Source organism: Podarcis pityusensis (genome assembly GCF_964106645.2).
Source record: "Podarcis pityusensis genome assembly, chromosome: 11".
In the NCBI taxonomy this organism is placed as follows: domain Eukaryota; kingdom Metazoa; phylum Chordata; class Lepidosauria; order Squamata; family Lacertidae; genus Podarcis; species Podarcis pityusensis.
In genome coordinates, this window is record NC_138036.1 from 1,336,300 (window position 1) to 1,354,066 (window position 17,767).

The 17,767-nt window shown below is 51.7% G+C and overlaps 2 protein-coding genes across 5 annotated transcripts in view; one reads left to right on the forward strand and one right to left on the reverse strand.

The window, feature by feature from the left end:
* Positions 1-317: 317 nt before the first annotated feature.
* Positions 318-10,191, forward strand: LOC308458765 (uncharacterized protein). Its single transcript, XM_080973702.1, has 7 exons — positions 318-691; positions 1,729-1,895; positions 3,035-3,106; positions 3,881-3,943; positions 5,816-5,898; positions 7,156-7,232; positions 9,946-10,191. Exons 2-6 carry the CDS (start codon positions 1,746-1,748, stop codon positions 7,226-7,228), a joined length of 441 nt encoding a protein of 146 aa, XP_080829828.1. The 5' UTR covers positions 318-691; positions 1,729-1,745; the 3' UTR covers positions 7,229-7,232; positions 9,946-10,191.
* A 1,571-nt stretch (positions 10,192-11,762) lies between these two features.
* The window catches only part of IL11RA (interleukin 11 receptor subunit alpha), a 152,729-nt gene continuing 146,724 nt past the window's right edge, over positions 11,763-17,767 (reverse strand). For all 4 annotated transcript variants that reach the window (XM_080973597.1, XM_080973594.1, XM_080973596.1 and 1 more), the window contains one exon: positions 11,763-17,757. In XM_080973597.1, coding sequence (XP_080829723.1) covers positions 17,741-17,757 — 17 coding nt within the window. In that variant the 3' untranslated portion in view covers positions 11,763-17,740. The remainder of the gene's footprint in view (positions 17,758-17,767) is intronic.

Sequence of the window (17,767 nt, forward strand, 5' to 3'; positions counted from 1 at the left end):
GTAAAGCGAGATGAGCTCCACAACCCCAGAGTCAGCCATGACTGGGCCTAATGGTCAGGGGTCCCTTTACCTTTTTATCTTTACTATTTCAGACACGCGGTTTATATACTTATGTGTGTGTTTGCTTTGTACATTTATGAACATTTATTTTATATATATAAGACCTTAGAATTCCTATAAGGGGGAAACAGAGAGCGCTCATATGATACTGAGAGAGAGCAGAACATCTGGTGAACAGCTTCCCAGTGAGAGAGGCCATGCCAGCTGCCTCTGCCTGGCGTTGACCTTATTTCCGCTGTCTCTTTGGGGTCACAGAACCACGGAATCCCAGCAGAGGATGGAGCAACTGACTCTGGTGGAGGCCATCTTGGGTTATCCTCTTCCCATCGGATTTGAGGGTGCCGCAATTTGCCCCACCCCCCTCAGCCACTGCCAGAGGCTGTTGTGTGACCTCTTGCCTCTCAGAGAGGTGGTCTTCTTGGCGGTTCCCCCTGAGCCAGCTCCCCGCTGGCCACAGGTGTCCTCAGTTGAACTGGGAGGCAGCAGAAGCTCTGGCACAGCTGAGCACAAGAGTCTGGCTGGTCAGACTGAGCGACTCGGAAGGCGGACTCTGTTGACACTTGAGGAGGGCCTTGTTTCCCTTCCCTGCTCCTGGAGCACTTCTTAACGGAGGCCTGTTTCACACCAGCAGGTGGGTCTGCTGGCTGCGTCTGTTAAGATAGGGATGGGGAACCTGTGACCTTCCAGATGTGGTTGGATCACAACTGGTGGACACCCAACGAAGCTGAGCATTGGGAGACTTAGCACAGCATTGTCCTATGGAACTCCCTCCCACTGGAGGCAGGGATGGCCACCAACTAGGATGGCTTGAAAAGAGGATTGGACAAATTCATGGAGGGCTCTTCTTAGGTTCTTCATCCCTGACAGATGGCCATCCAACCTCTGCTTAAAAACCTCCAGGGAAGGAGAGTCCACCACCTTCCAAGGGAGTCCATTCCATTGCTGAACAGCTCTTACAATTGGTTGTGTCCTTCCCTTCCCTGCCCATCACCATAAGGTTCCAGAGCAGTCAACAGCAGTGTAGACATATATTAAGATCACCCAACAGGGAGAAGGATGTTCTTCCAGGAGCTTGTCCTCCTCTCGAGTAGGACCCTGGCAGAGACACATGCCCGATTGGCATGTTCCCTCCCTCCTGGTCGATCATTCAGGAGCTTCAAAAGCTTTCTTCAGCCCGAACATCACAGCGACCGATGCCAACCGACACCGGTACACTTAGGGATCTGCAGAGTCTTTGCAGCTTGCGTAACAGACCTCAGTAACTTAGCATTTTGGCTAATCTACTTTATTTACATATAAAGACACACGGAGCACTGCAACATGGCTCCCTCTCTCTCTAGCATCAGACAGCAAAGAGAAAGAACAAAGGACAATAGTCCAACTTCACGGAACACAGGAACACAAACATCCTGTCTCCATCACTTCCCACTTTGTGGAGTCAAAACATACACCGTCATGTGAAAGACAACAATCCCATGACTGCAATCATGGAGCAGGAATTCTAACAGATAGGGGCAGCTGAACCCTAAAGAGATGGGTGCAATCTCCTAGTGGAGATGTCTACCCCATTAGGCTGGCGTTCCACTTCATGGGAAAGGCAGGGCAGGGCAAGGCGGGGGATATTCCCACTTCTTGGGTGCAGCTGACTCAAGTATTTGGTGTCCTCAGGAGCTTCTGCTGTGGCCATGGAGTCTCTGTTGACTGAGATGTACAGCCTCAATTCCCCCAAAGCCCCCACTGCCCAGTCCATGTCGGAGAGGAGAGAGATGGTGTCTGGGCTACGCTGGGACAGAAGAGACAACTGCAAAGCCAAGAGGGGAGACCACGCCTACCAGGTCAGTAGACCTACGCTGGTTGCAAGTTCAAAGTGTCAGTGTTAGTATAGGTAAAAGGTAAGGTAAGGTAAAGGACCCCTGGATGGTTAAATCCAGTTAAAGGCGACTATGGGGTTGCAGTGCTCATCTCACTTTCAGGCCGAGGGAGCCGGCATTTGTCCACAGACAGCTTTCTGGGTCCTGTGGCCAGCAGGACTAAACCGCCTCTGGTGCAACGGAACACCGTGACAGAAACCAGAGCGCACGGAAATGCCGTTTACCTTCCTGCCACAGCGGTACCTATTTATCTACTTGCACTGGTGTGCTTTCGAACTGTTAGGTTGGCAGGAGCTGGGACAGAGCAACAGGAGCTCACCCCGTCACAGGGATTCGAACCACGACCTTCTGATCGGCAAGCCCAAGAGGCTCAGTGGTTTAGACCACAGCACCACCCACATCCCTACACTGGCGGAGGAAGAAGGGAGCGGGGGGAGCATACCGCCCCCAGCAGCGTGATCCTGGGGGGGGGGGTGCCATCACGGCTGCTCCCCCTGCCCGCCCTGGATGCCACGCCCCTGCAGGCGATGGGCCACGCCCCCGGGACGTGCACCAACCACACCCCTGCCTGCTTTCCACCTCCCAATGCCAGAGCATGAAGCTCCACCACTGTGTCCCTATAGTGTTAGTATATACAGTGGTACCTCTGGTTAAGAACTTCATTTGTTCTGGAGGTCTGTTCTTAACCTGAAACTGTTCTTAACCTGAAGCACCACTTTAGCTAATGGGGCCTCCTGCTGCTGCCACACTGTCGGTGCACAATTTCTGTTCTCATCCTGAAGCAAAGTTCTTAACCCGAGGTATTTCTGGGTTAGCGGAGTCTGTAAGCTGAAGCATCTGTTACCTGAGGTACCACTGTAAAGCCTTGAGCAACTTGGGACCAGTTTGCCTGCGAAATCGCCTTACCCTGAGTGTGCCTACTCGACTGCTGCCATTGGCAGAATTGGCACTACTGCAGATGCCGCTCAATACCCATTTTAGTGTGGCATCTCCCACACTTTTGAACTCCCTGCCTGTTGATACCAGGCAGGCGACTTCGCTGCTCCCTAAAAACAGATGGCGCAGTCCAGATGAACCTCTGTTTTCTCCATATCTGCCCCCAGAAAAAGCAGCAGCAGCTGGAAGCCGGAGCGCGTGAGGATCCATTGGCGCAAGGAGCGGAATATGTGGAGCAGGTAGGGCCAAGGACGGGAAAGCCTTGCGGACTTTGTGCCCTCCAACCACACAAACACACACACGGCCTTACAAGGGTCCCAACCTTCTCTTTTTTTGTGCATGTGTGTGTTTTTGTTTATTATTTTTTTAACATATCATTTTCAACAATAATTAAATATACTTTTACATTTTATTCAAAGTTTTGACTTCCATCAATCCTGTCTGAAAATTTTCCAATCTAATCGCTCAGTATGCATTTCTTTATTTTCCCTATTACATTTCAAACTTATAACCAATATCACTATCTTTTTCTAGTTTTTAACACTTCGTATATTTCTCCTTACGAAACTTCTTGTAATCCTACTAGCATAATTTGTTGATTACAGTTGCTCTTCAAATAATTCATATACTTCTTCCAATCTTCTGTAAATCTCTGGTCCTGCAGGTTTCGAATCCTTCCTGTCATTTTGTCCAATTCTGCGTAGTCCATTAATTTTGTCTGCCATTCTTCTTTCGTCAGAATTTCTTCTTGTTTCCATTTCTGGGCTAACAATACTCTTGCCGCAGTTGTTGCATATAAAAACAATTTAACATCTTGCCTATTAATGTCCGGACCTATAATACCAAGTAAAAATGCTTCTGGTTTTTTAAAAAATGTATATTTCAACATCTTTTTCATCTCATTATATATCATTTCCCAGAAGTTCTTTACTTTTTTACATTTCCACCACATATGATAAAATGTTCCTTCTTTTTCTTTACATTTCCAACCTTCTCCATCGTTTCATCCGCAGAGCAGCCAGGAGGTGAAGAGGCCTCTGCAGCAGGAAGCAAAAGGAGAAAAGTGCCGCCTTCAGGCAAGTGGGCAATTCTGAAGCCAGGTAAAGGATGTCTGGAGGTGGTGGTGGTGGAGGGAACAGCTGAACCACAAGGACACAAGGAGAGCCTTCTGGATCAGGCCAGTGGCCCATCACACAGGGACCAACCGCAAGCCTCAATGGGAAACCAGCAAGCACTCAAACCTTCTCCTGGCCTGAGGATTCTAGCAGCTGGTATTGATGGTACGGTCAATGGATGCCTCCACAGTCAGAGGCAGAAATGCTTCTGAACATGGCACAGCATGGAGTGGGGGGTAGACTCAGGGACATTTTTTTGAGGGACACAACCAGGTTCCCCCGTGGCAGGTGTTGTAAACAAAAAACTGCCCTTTCCCCCTTATGGGGTATCCAAGAGCCCGTACAGAGTCCTTACGTAGGTTCCCTATTGGTAGGAGAAAATAACAGAGGCCAACCAGAGAATATTGGGAAGCAAAGCAGCTAGTAAGCCTGATCTTTATTGATCTGTTGCAACAGGGTGCTCCCCTCACACGCAGGAAAGGAGGAGGAACCCAGAACAAAGGTGTCCCCACCCTTATATAGACATTTTAAATTCCCTCCCTGGAGTCCAAGACCACCCACAGAAACATCATAACATACATCACAGAAGGGGTGTAGCTCAAGACCCCCCCCGATACATCATACTTACATCAAAGAAAGGGTGGTCTACAGCAGAAATCTGAGTGCTTTGTTTACCTCCTGTCTGCCAGGTTACCTGTTTAATGGTCACTTGATTGGATTGCCTGGGGAGCCTGGCCAGTCTTTTGCAATGATAAATACTTAGTTCCTGAGCCAGGTCAGGCTCACACCCTATTCATATCTTAAATGCGCCATTAAGACAGGATTTGTGAAGGAAAAGACAATGGGGAGGCTTTTCCATTTTCCTTTGACTTTGCAGAGAAAACATCCTGGAAGGAAGAACGGCAAAAGAGGCTTGAGCCCAGAAGTCGGCCTCTTCTCTTTTGGCCTTAGGCCCACCCCCGGCTGGCCATCCATTGTCCTCCCTGGCCGAGGGCGGGTCAAAGGCCAGCTCAAGCAGGTGGGTGGCACCCGCCCAGGTGAGCCTCGCTCGGTGCCGCAAACCCCGCCCACCTGTGGGGAAGGGAGGGCGGATATTCCTTTGACCTTGCAGAGAAAACATTTGCTCAGTTTGGGAATCAAAATGGTTTCAGGTCGGTCTTCCTGTGCTGATCTATGTACGTGCTTGGTTGGTACACTTATGAACATTTAACATATATCTAAGACCTCAAAATTCCTGTCACACAGGCTGCCTCATCGAGGGAAGCTGCGCCCGGGCCCAGCCTTCAGGGCTCCTTCTCCTTACGGCCACCCCTGGGCCAGCCAAAAGGGAAGTGGAGGCCAGTTGGCTGCAGCTCCACTTCTGCCTCAAACCTGCCCCCAGGGGCAGAAGCTGTGGAAAGGAGGGCAGGCAGAGCGGTGTCTTTGCTGCCCCTCTCCTCTGCTGGGCTCCGGTGCATGAGTGTGCCCCATGGCATTCCCACTTCCCCGATGGGCATGCACAGAGCCCGGCAAGCGAACCCACCCTGCACGGCAATAGGAGATGTTCTGCCCCTGCTTCTGAATACCAGTTGCTGGAACCCACAGGAGGGGAGAATGTTGCTCTTATGCTCAGTCTCCCATAATGGCAGCTGTTTAGCCACTGTGAGAACAGGATGCTGGTCTAGATGGGCTGTGGGCCTGATCCTGCAGGCTCTTCTTGTGTTCTTATTGTGGGATTGTTGGCAATGCAATGTAGCTAGGCGGCTCGGCTGATGACGGTGCCTGAGATGCTGTGTGCATTCATGTGTGTGTGTGGTGTGGTCAATACAGCAACACTGACTCTCTTTCCTGCAGGGTGGAGACCTCATTCGGCAAGAGGAAGGGCTGGAGTCTAATGGCTGGAGGCTGGACTGGGAGTCAGAGTCGGTCCACGAAGAGTGAGTGCAGAAGCATTTCCAGGGTCCAGCAGCAGCCTCCTTGCTGGCCAGGCCAAGCCAAGCCTCCTCTTTGGAGCAGCTTGGAGCACCTTGCCGTAAGGGTGTCACCTGCATCTGGAAGGTGCAAAGGAGACCTGTAGCTTAGCAACAAGCATCTCTCTCTGCCCCTCTTCCCCCTCCATCCTTGGCCTGCCACCCCAACTCCAGGGGCACACAATCTTCAGGTCTGATCTTCACCTGGGCCAAACACTCCTCCTCCTCCTCCTCCTTTATTTAATTTGTATACAGTGGTACCTCGGGTTAAGTACTTAATTCATTCCGGAGGTCCATTCTTAACCTGAAACTGTTCTTAACCTGAAGCACCACGTTAGCTAATGGGGCCTCCTGCTGCCACCGCGCCGCCAGAGCACGATTTCTGTTCTCATCCTGAAGCAAAGTTCTTAACCCGAGGTAATATTTCTGGGTTAGTGGAGTCTGTAACCTGAAGCGTATGTAACCCGAGGTGCCACTGTATCACCCTTCACCCAAAGATCACAGGGTGGTTCAGAACATAAACTAGACACTATACTAAATGTGTTACTGTCAGTGCTTTTTTCCTGGGGGGACACAGGGGTACGAATACCCCTAAACATGTTGTGAATCTAAGTTTGGCCTCATTGAGGTACCGTATTTCAATATGAGTAGGAAAATGAGAGTACTGCTAAACATTTTTTTAAGAAATAAAAAAACACTGGTTATTGTCATCATCATAATCATTTAATAAATTTATTAGCCGCTTTATTGCAACCAAGGAAACGAACGAACGAACAAAAATACCACTGTACTGTATTTTAATATTTTGTTGGAAGCTGCCCAGAGTGGCTGGGGATGCCCGACCAGTTGGGGGGGTATAAGTAATAAATTATTATTATTATTAGTAGTAGTAGTAGTAGTAGTAGTAGTATTACTAGCCAGGATGGCTGTGCTCTGCCTCCGCGGTCAAGGCAGCAACGCTTCTGAAAACCGGTTCCTGGAAACCACAGAAGAAAAGAGCCCCTTTGTGCTTGAATCCTGCCCAAGTATTTCCCACAGGCTTCTGACTGACCCCTGTGAGAACTACCGGTAGATAAGCTACTGGTCTGGCCTGTCCTGTCTCTTGCTTCTCAGGGGCCTGGGACCACCTTCCTTTCCCTCCTGCAGGTCTTCTCTCTCCCCCAGGTGGGAGCCTCTCTGCTCAGCCGCCTGGATCCCCACCCCCCTTCCTTTTCTCTCTTGCAGGATTTATTGGGGCTGCTTCTACTTCTTCCCTTGGCTTAGGATGTGCAGGAGAGACAAAAGGGTGCAGCCGTGACAAGGTACGTCAGCGCAGCAGAGATGGGATGTGTGGTCAGCCAAAGCAGGTGGAGGTGGTCAGCAACTGGTCAGTCGCCTTGCAGGGTTTTGGTCTATCTGGAAATAATGTCACTGGTGATCAAACCTGAGGCTTATGCATGCAAAGTCGCTGCTCTGGCTCTGGGGCTGAGGCTCTTCACTCCCCCACGCCCAAAAAAGAGGTCTTGGTGGCACGATAGAAACTGCACCCAAAGTCTGGCTGAGTGTGCTTCAGCAGCAGAAAGGCAGCTTCACAACATTCGCTAGGAAATGATCTCTGGAAGTAGCAGAAAACCACCATAAGAATAGAAATTTAAACGTGTATAGTTCTGGTAATCCCATACAGTGGTACCTCGTGCAGATATTTGATTTTTAAAAAAGGATTAGAAGAACTACTGAAAGGGACACGGGTGGCACTGTGGGTTAAACCACTGAGCCTAGGACTTGCCGATCAGAAGGTCGGCGGTTCGAATCCCCGCGACGGAGTGAGCTCCTGTTGCTCGGTCCCTGCTCCTGCCAACCTAGCAGTTTGAAAGCACAAAGTGCAAGTAGATAAATAGGTACCGCTCCAGAGGGAAGGTAAACGGCGTTTCCCTGCGCTGCTCTGGTTCGCCAGAAGCGGCTTAGTCATGCTGGCCACATGACCTGGAAGCTGTACGCTGGCTCCCTCGGCCAGTAAAGCGAGATGAGCGCCGCAACCCCAGAGTTGGCCACGACTGGACCTAATGGTCAGGGGTCCCTTTACCTTTACCTTTAGAGCTACTGATGGTACCTTTCCCTTAAAACAGGAGTCAGCAAACTTTTTCAGTTGTGGGCCAGCCCACTGTCCCTCAGACCTTGTGGGGGCCCAGACTATATTTTTTTGGGGGGGGGGATGAACGAATTCCTATGCCCCACAAATAACCCAGAGATGCATTTTAAATAAAAGCACACATTCTACTCATGTAAAAACACCAGGCAGGCCCCACAAATAACCCAGAGATGCATTTTAATTAAAAAGACACATTCTACTCGTGTAAAAACACGCTGATTCCTGGACGGTCCGCGGGCCGGATTGAGAAGGCGATTGGGCCAGATCCGGCCCCCGGGCCTGAGCTTGCCTACCCATGCATTAAAAGTTCAACTAAGGGCTTGTCTCCGCTTCCACTTTCTCCGCCACTTTCCCCTGGGAAGAGCCCTAAATTGCCTTCCTTGTGAAGATCCCCTTAAGCAGTTAAAGAGGTTTTTAGCTTTAACTTAGAAGAAGGAAGATGAGCTCTGCTCTCCCCTTTAAAGGACTCTCGTTTGGAAGGGGAGCTCAAATTCCGCCAGGCGTGGTTTGACTCATGAGCAGGGAGTCAATTCCGGTGTCATCCATCATGTTTAGTGTTGCTTTCGCAAGAGCACCGAGTTCGTGAGCATGCATGAAGCTGTGTTACTTTGCAACCTGAGATCCTTTTAACTGGATATGCCATGGGGGAGCCTTCGCATGCCAACGCATGTTCCCTGCCACCGAACTCTGGGCCTCCTCCTCTGATCTTGGCTTTGTTTCGAAAACCCAAGAGGGAGCGAAACAAGCCGGCGCAAAGGCGAGGCAAGGGGTTACGATTTCACAGTGCGTGGGGGGCGAGATCAGCTGTGAAATTGAATCTCCTCCCAGTAGCAAATGTGCCTAGACAGATCGCCCAGCCCCAGAGCCACGGCTGCTCCCCTCTGCACTTGGAACGACCAGAGGGCACGAACTTTACGGGAAAAGGCCGTAGCTTAGAGGTAGAGCAACTGCTTTGCATGCAGAAGGTTCCAGGTTCAATCCTGCCATCTCCAGGTAAAACTCCTCACCCGCTGGAAGAGTCAGGATAAAATAAAGTATTTCTTCATGCCAGGGGTGTAATGCTCTTTGCCAGGCTGATGCCAGGTGGGTGCTCACACACTGGGCAGGGGTAGGGCATGGGTGTGGGTGTGTGAAGAGCACCCAGTGCAGTCACCTGGCCCTTGCCACTGATGGCCAGCAGGGCATGATCTCTGCAGGGGTGTCTGGTTTGTGCCTGCCAAGAGTCTGGCTCCCCACGCTAAGCCACTGCTTCATGCAGAGCATCATTAGACAGTGGAACTCCCTCCCACAAGAGGCAGGGATGGCCACGAGGCTGGATGGCTTTAAAAGAGGATGGGAAAAATTCTTGGAGGACAAAAGGGCTATGGATGGCTTCTAGCCAGGATGGCCGTACTCTGCCTCTACAGTTGGAGGCAGTAATGTTTCTGATTCCGAGTTGCTGGAAACTACGGGAGAAGAGATTGCCCTTGTGCTTGAATCCTGCTTGGTTTCCCAGAAGAGGCATCTGGTCAGCCGCTGGGAGAACAGGATGCTGGATCAGTTCTTACAAAACCACGGAGCGCCTCTGCCAGCCAGTGTAGGGAATATTGAGCTAGATGGAGGGGATTCTGTGTAAGGCAGCTTCCTCTCCTCCTCCGTTTGCGAGTCTCCCCACAACCGCCTTCCAGAGCCAGCTCCAAGGCAGACACCAGCAAGGAGAGACCACAGCCAGGCTGGACGCAAAGGGGCTGGGAAGGGCTCTGGCTGGGGCTGATGTCAGCTGTCGTCCAAAGCAGCTGGAGGGCGCCTGGTTGGGGAAGCCTGCTCTGGGGTGTGGGCCTCATGCTTGACGGGGCGAAAGATGGCTTTGTGCTCCTCTCATCTTTCTTGCCTTTTCCTCCCTCCAGTTGACCCCAGGCAGGGGGCGCTTCCTGTGATGTTTTCCCTGCTGCCAGGACCCCGGTTTCACCCCAACACTCCCTCCCCCCAAATATGCCCCCTATCTTTAGCCAGATCCCAAAGGATGCAACACAAGCCTCTATTTGCCCTGCCCTGCCCTGCCCAGCGCTGGACGCCCAGATATATCCCAGTTGCTGTTCTTTGGAAGGACTGAAATCTGCAACACCCTGGAAATTAAAAGCTTCTTCCTGAAACTTCCTGCTCCAGCTGCCAAATTTATTTTTTGCCCAGGAGGGACTGTTTGCGTCTTCTGCCACCAGAGGGTGCTGGTTCCCCGAGGGAAGAATTCCTTTGCAGCAGAAACCCAGACTGAGTTATTACAAGACATTCCAGCACAAATATACCGTATTGGCCTGAATATAAGCTGCACCTTTTTTTCCTTTCAAATTCTGATCATGAAAATTTAAAGTGCGGCTTATATTCGGGCCAATACAGTACATGGCGGGGGGGGGGGTGAGGGGACTGCATCTGCATGGAGGCTCAATCTCAGTGCTCCCCACAAAATCCTTTCATAGAATTGTAGAGGCTTTTAAGCAGTTTGGATGGCCAGTCAGGAGTGCTTTAGCTGAGATTCCTGTATTGCAGGGGGGTGGATTAGATGAACCTCAGGGTCCCTTCCAATAATAATAATAATAATAATAATAATAATAATAATAATAATTTATTATTTGTACCCCGCCTATCTGGCTGGGTTTCCCCAGCCACTCTGGGCGGCTTCCAACAAAGATTAAAAATGTCACACATTAAAAACTTCCCTGAACAGGGCTGCCTTCAGATGTCTTCTAAATGTCAGGTAGTTGTTTATCGCTTTGACATCTGATGGGAGGGCGTTACACAGGGTGGGAGCCACCACCGAGAAGACCCTCTGCCTGGTTCCCTGTAGCTTTGCTTCTTGCAATGAGGGAACCGCCAGAAGGCGCTTGGAGCTGGACCTCAGCATCAGGGCAGAATGATAGGGGTGGAGACGCTCCTTCAGGTATATTGGGCTGAGGCCGCTTACAATTCTATGATTCTAAGTTTTTTTTTGGGGGGGGGGATAGCTTAGGTAGGAAAACAGCACAGCAAGAAAACAGGGAGGCCCCCTCCTCTGGAATTCTAGAAGCTGGTTGTTCTCGAGGTCCACATCTCTGGCTACGAGGCCCAGAGGTAGGAGGTGTCTTGTCCTAAGACGATGGCAAGCTGCTTGCCTGTTCTCCACCTTCCCAAGCCCCCCACCTTTCCAGAAGGGTCATACCTGCTCACCATGTGAAGGGTTCCAGGAGGAAGACAGTTGTGTGTGGCCTTGACTCACCTTTGACAGCGCAGAGCGGCACTGAATTGCTTGTAGGGGATTGCTCCCCACCCACCCTTTTTTGTCCGGGAAGCCCCAGAAGTAACAAAAAGCTCACTTTCCTTCATTTTTTATTTATACACAAGTGTGACGAGCCCACAGCTGTTACACAGTCCGGCGTTAGCTTATTGCAACCAGGTTCGCGGGGCACCAAATGCCACCCGAAACGAGAGCACCCGTGGGAGCCAGCTTAGAGGAGCCCATGGCAAGAATCGATGGAGAGGGGAATGAAGAACTTTGCCTGTCCTTGCTTGGTTGGGGTCAATTTCTTTGGAAGAGCAGAGAAGACTGTGGGGCGGCGGCAGCAGCAGGAGGATGTGGCAACTTCTTTTGGAACTGGGCATAGCTGTCAACTTTTCCCTTTTCTTGCGAGGAATCCTATTCGGAAGAAGGGAATTTCCCTTAAGAAAAGGGAAATGTTGACAGCTATGGAACTGGGATTTTTGTGGGTGCCAGGAAGGGAGAGAGCAGAGCTCTCATTGGCAACTTGGAGGCAGGGGTGGGGGTGGCATGGAGGGCCAGCTGGTCTCCCCCCACTCTGGCAAGCCCCACACATACACAACATCCATTGCCCTTCTGGGATCAGGAATCTCATTGACTCACACACAGAATCTCGGATCTCTCTAAAACAGTCTGAAATGCAAATTGCAAACCAAAGTAACACACACACACACACACACACACACACACACACACACACACACGAAAGCCAAGAATTTGCAGGCTGAATAAATCACACACTTTTTGTAGAATTGTGTGCTTTGTGGGTTTTGCCTCCTCCCTCCCCCCAATTTTGCATAGCTTGGTGCTTTGCATAATTTATTGTTCCTTTTTGCCTGGTTTATTTATTCAGCAGCTTGCTGGGAGTGGGCTCAGACTGCTGAAGCCCTAACAGACCCCTCTCAGGATCCTCTTAGCTTTCTGGAGCTCCCCAGACGAGGCCCCTCAGTTTCAATCTCGTTTCCGCAATCATGAGGGACAGAGGCATGACATTCTTTTTAAAATGGAAGTGGGAAGGCCACATTCTGCACCTAATATGAAATTCCCCGTGAACACACACACACACACGTGCACGCACGCACGCGGCGCCAAAGGACCCTTATGCACAATCGCCTAAAAGGCGTGCGATGCCAGCCTGTGGGTGCCACCCTTCACCCAAAATGCAGGAGAGCCCTGCCAGGCTGCAGGGTAGCTGTTCTGCAACCCCTCCACATTTACACCCCAACAATTTTGAAAATGCTGGATAGATGGACAGTCCTGTAGAAGAGTTCGGTAACAGTGGATCTGAAATTTCTCAGAAGGCATTTCCCCCAAGAAAAATCCAGCGCCTACTCTAGAGAAAGAAGCCCCTTTGCAGAACTTATTCCAAATACTTCCCCATCATTTCATGTGTGTGTGTGTGTGTGGCAGCCAATATCCCCAAGATGCCCTATAACAGGGGTCAGCAAACTTTTCCAGCAGGGGGCTGGTCCACTGTCCCTCAGACCTTGTGGGGGGACGGACTATATTTTGGAAGGAAAAAAAGAACGAATTCCTATGCCCCACAAATAACCCAGAGATGCATTTTCAATAAAAGGACACATTATACTCATGTAAAAACACGCTGATTCCTGGACCATCCGCGGGCCGGATTTAAAAGGCAATTGGGCCGGATATGGCCCCCGGGCCTTAGGTTGCCTACCCATGCCCTATAATGTCCTGGAAGAGCCCCAGTGGCCGCAGGCAGTCCAACGACAGCAAAATGGGCTTGAAAGACTGGGTCAGACCTTGTGCTCTTGCACGTGCTAATGGACACCTGTGCTGGAAAAAGGGTGGGAGAATTTCTCCACCCCCTGGAAATGAGGAAAAATGAAGTTGACATTCTCCCATTTCACTGCTGTTGATGACCTCCTCTATTGCAGAGCTGGAAGGCACCTTGGGGTCATCTGCAATGACCCAACCGCCTGCAATGCAGAAATCACAGTGACTGAGGGCATTTAAAGAGATGTCTCCAGATACCTGTTCCTGGGGAGCAGGAGCAGGGAGAGGCGCTGTTGTGCTCAGGACCTGCTGGGGGGGGTTCCCATTTGGGGCCCCTGGTTGGCCCCAGAACAGGAGGCCAGGCTACATGGAGACCCCTTGGCCTGATCCAGTACAGGAGCTGGGCTCTTCTCATGTCCTTGAGAGGCCACCTGTGCAGCACTCTAGAGTGAGAGGGAAGAGCCCCCAAACAAAATGAATTTTTTTTCTATGGAGCGAAGGCAAGAGGAGTGTACACTGAGCGCAACACACGCGCATCGGTGCCCAATATCTCCATCTCCTGTTTCCACCATAAACTCATGAGGTTCCCTCTGTGAAGAAGGCACACCTGACCTCTCCAACTACCTCTTCCTGGCCAGTCTGGACATGCACAAAACTTCTCCCTGCAATGACCTGCCAGGGAAGCGATGTGTTAGTAATTGTTGCTTAGGTTGTCAAACCAACCTGTAAGCCAGTCCCACAATTCACAAGAACACAGGAAGAGCCAGATGTATCAGGCCAATGGCCCATCTAGTCCAGCCTCCTGCTCTCACAGTGGCCAACCACTGTCTCCTGTGGCAGTGAGTTCCACAGTTTAAATCCGCACTGCATGAAGAACTTTATCTGTCCCCAAACTCTCAACATTCAGCGTCACTTGTAGTTGTTAAGAGGAGGGGGAGAAACTTTTTCTCTCTTCAATTTATCCAGGCTGGGCATAGTTTTGCAAACGTCTATCATGTCACCTCTAACCCCAAACTTTCCCTGAAGCTAAGTTGCTGCTGCCTGAGAGGAGCAACAAACTACAGAGGCATCTGCAGTCCTTTCTGAGGCACTGAGCCCTTCCTCCCCTCCACCTCAAAACAAGGAGGTTCCAGGTAGCCTTTCCTCCAGCTGGCAGGGAGCATCGCTTTGACCCCCGTGCTGTGGTCCAGCCATGCCAGCATCCTGGCAGGAGAAAGTGTTCCTGGCTATTTTTAGCCTCCCCACCTCCTCTCCCCTCCTGTCATCTGGCGCCTGCTGCCGCCGCCACTGCTTGCCTTCATCTCAGGAAGTTTCCATCGAGTTTGCTGCCTCCGGGGTTGGCACCGGCCAGAGACTCCTCACCGCACGGCTGGCCCCACCTCATCCGCTCGCTGGCTCCGGGGTGGTGGGTTGGCACGGCCGAAACGTGTGCGAGCAATTGCTCAGAGGGGCCCGGAGGCAGCGGGAGCGCAGAGGCAGGAAGCCTTGCCCAGACCCACACCTTAAACCCGTGAACCCGGGATTTGCGGGAGACAGCGCAGACTAATTGCACACATACACACACACATTCCAGTGCAGAAGCACCCTAGGGAACTGCACATTGCCACACTCCCTAAACACGACAGGCAATTTGTTTGCCTCGCTCCGCAGAACCAGGCCACACACACACAACCACAGAGCATAGGAAGACTGTGAGTGGCGGCTGCATTTGAGGCCAGGATCCGTCTCAGTGAGCATCTTGTCTCCCTCCGCAGCCAGCCAGGTGCTTCAGGGAATCCCACAACTAGAGTGCGGCGGCCACAGCGCCTCCACCCCCAACACTTGTGTTCCGAGGTAGACTGCCTCTGACGCTGGAGGTTCCATTGAAGGTATCGTGGCTGACAGCCACCACTAGACCTCTCCTCTCCTGTGCTAGACTCCAATTCCTATCAGACCCAGCCAGCCTAATTTTGATGGCCGGGACTGATGAGGGTTGCAGTCCAGGGATGCCTGGAGGCCAAACATCTCCACCAGACTTGCGCTGAAGCCCATAGATGCCACCGCAGCTTGTAGCAAGATGCTTTGCAAGGAGACCTTTCTGTCTATCCTGAGTCTTTGTGGGAATGCACACCCAATGCCTGCATGCGGAAGAAGCCCTTGGCCACCTGGGGAGGTGTGGAAGTCACTGAGTTGCAGAGAGGAAAGCTTTCTGTTCTCCCCCTGCTGACTTGCAGGATGGCCACCTGTTAGAGATACCGTATTTTTCGCTCCATAAGACACACTTTTTTCTTCCTAAAAAGTAAGGGGAAATGTCTGTACGTCTTATGGAGCGAAGGCGTGGTCCCTGGAGCCGAATTGCCCAGGGGCAAAAAGCAGATCATGCTCTTTTTTTCTGAAAGAGGGAAGTGGGTGTTGAAACAAAGCCGCTGATTGTTTGCCGATCGGGGAGTGAGATAAGGGACGCTAGAGATAAAGGAGGCTGTCAGGGAGGGGGGAGGTAAAAGCCCATGGATCCTCAGGATTTTTGCATTGGGTCACCCCAAATTCACCATCAGATCACATGTCTGTGGCCACAGCATGAACCACAAAAATCATACATCCACTGTTTCGTTCGGAATATATTTTTTCTTGTTTTCCTCCTCTAAAAACTAGGTGCGTCTTAGGGTCAGGTGCATCTTATGGAGCGAAAAATACGGCACTTTAGTTGTGGTTCCTGCATTTCAGAGGGTTGGAATAGAGGACCTTTGGGGGTCCCATCCAACTCGCTGATTCCTTCCAGTGCTTGTATCTCCAAGAAACCCAACAGGAAAGCTCTCCCCCCATCTCAGCTGCCTCCTGATCTCTATATTAATTGTGTGAAGAAAGTATGCATCTCTCTGTGTGTGTAGGTGTGAACCCCAAGCAGCCCCCCCTTCTCCCAGAAGAGCTACAGGTGGCCACCAACTTGGAACACTTTGAAAGGGGGTTAGGGGAGGCCCCAGCAGACACAGCTTCCCTTGGCTACCAGCCACAATGGCTCCGATGGCTCCCTTCTGCCGGCACTGTTCTCAGCCGCTGGGAACCAGCGGTGGAGAGAGGGCAGTTGCCTTCGGGTCCGGGGGGGGCGCTTCCCATTTGGCCCCATCGCCGGCCACCATCAGAAGGGGATGCTGGACTAGATGGGACCCTTTGAGCTGATCCGATTTGAAGGCTCTTCCTCCAAGTCCAAAGCACAGAGGGGCTAAGTGGGGGGGGGGGTCTAGGCATTGGAAGGGGGGCAGGCTGGCATGGCGGGGAGGGGGAGAGAAAAAGGGTTACAAATCCCATTCCCAGCCCCCTCCTCCTCCAGGGCCTCCGCTTCTGAAGTCCTAGCAGGTGTTTCCCACATGCTGATCATCCAGAGTGAGAAACATGCTTCCTTTTTCGTAACGTCCCCCCCCCAAAAAAACTAAGATTCCCAACTCACGCCTAACAAGGTATTCCCCATCAGATCATAGCTGAATCCACGCCCACAGCCCTGCACACAGGATCCTGTAAGGAGCTGCCTCTGAATGCCAGAGCGTGGAAGCCTAGTGAGCCCAGCCTCCTTGCATTTCCAGCACGCTGACAGTGTGCCAATCTCTTCTTTGGGTGCAACGCTCTAGCATCCTGCTTGCTTTGCCCCGAAGTTGAGCTGAACCAATACAAGCAGAATCTGATGTCCTCCCAGCTCTATAGGCTAAATATTCATTGCAACAAAGAGAAGTCAGTTCCAGGTTTCAAATGCTGAGAGTAGCTGCATCTGTACAAGTTTACACGCGTGCACACGGACACACGGGGACACACACACACAGAGATGGTTGCCCTCCTTCAGGGCTGGAGACCCTCCAAATGTTTCTGGCTTCCAGCTCCCATTATCCTAACTGGGGCTGCTGGGAGCAGTGACATACTGAAAACCCCCAATTCCACATCTCTGCCATCCTTGTTCCTTGCCTTTGTGGTTCCTGGGGAGGCTTTTGCCATCGCCTCGCACCCTGAGATCTCCCCCTGGTTGATGCTCCCTTCCTGGAACAGGGTGCAGGATCCCACCCCCAATCCTCCATGCCCTGCAGATGCCACACACACACACACACACACACCCCTGCCATGCCCGGCCTGGGCTCCAGGGAAGCAGGTTCCATAAGCGATGCTGCCTTTAGACTCGGGGCAACCGTGGAGGGAAGGGCAGTGTACCCCAAAAGTCCCCCTGTCCCAAGAGTCATGCTCTGGCTCCTTGCGGGTGATGGGGGCACCAGATTGGGGGTTTGTGTGGTCCTTTTGCCCCAAGCTGTGCCAGCCAACACCTACTGGCACTGACGCCCTCTGCCAGGCTCGGTGGGCAACGAAATCTCAACACTCTCCTCCTCCTTAGCTGTCCAGAGGCTGTCGGTCAGTCCCAAAACAGCATTCAGTCTGCATGTGGAAACAGGAGGAGAAGAGGAGGTTTTTTTTGGGGGGGGGGTGCTCAGCCAGCAGGGCTGCCCCCCAGGGCCAATACACCACCCCAAAATGTCCTGTTGATGAGCTTCTTTCCCAAGAGAGTCCTTCCATGGTGGTGGTGGTGGGGTCAGTAGAGGGGCATCCTCAGTGCCCCCCCCAGTCAATATGTAGCTGCAACTGGCGAGGTCAGTGGCGTTGATGTCCCTCTTGTTGGCGTGGGGGGTCTGCTGCCAGTGGGGAGGGGGGAAAGGTCCTGGCTACAAGATCTGAGCTTCTGCAGGAGG

Bases quoted from the DNA above. Each gene is read 5' to 3' on its own strand.
- LOC308458765 (XM_080973702.1), top strand. From the start codon at position 1,746: ATGGAGTCTCTGTTGACTGAGATGTACAGCCTCAATTCCCCCAAAGCC. The intron at 3,107-3,880 runs GTAGGGCCAAGG...TTTCATCCGCAG, and splicing joins GAGCGGAATATGTGGAGCAG to AGCAGCCAGGAGGTGAAGAG. The intron at 5,899-7,155 runs GTGAGTGCAGAA...TCTCTCTTGCAG, and splicing joins TCAGAGTCGGTCCACGAAGA to GATTTATTGGGGCTGCTTCT.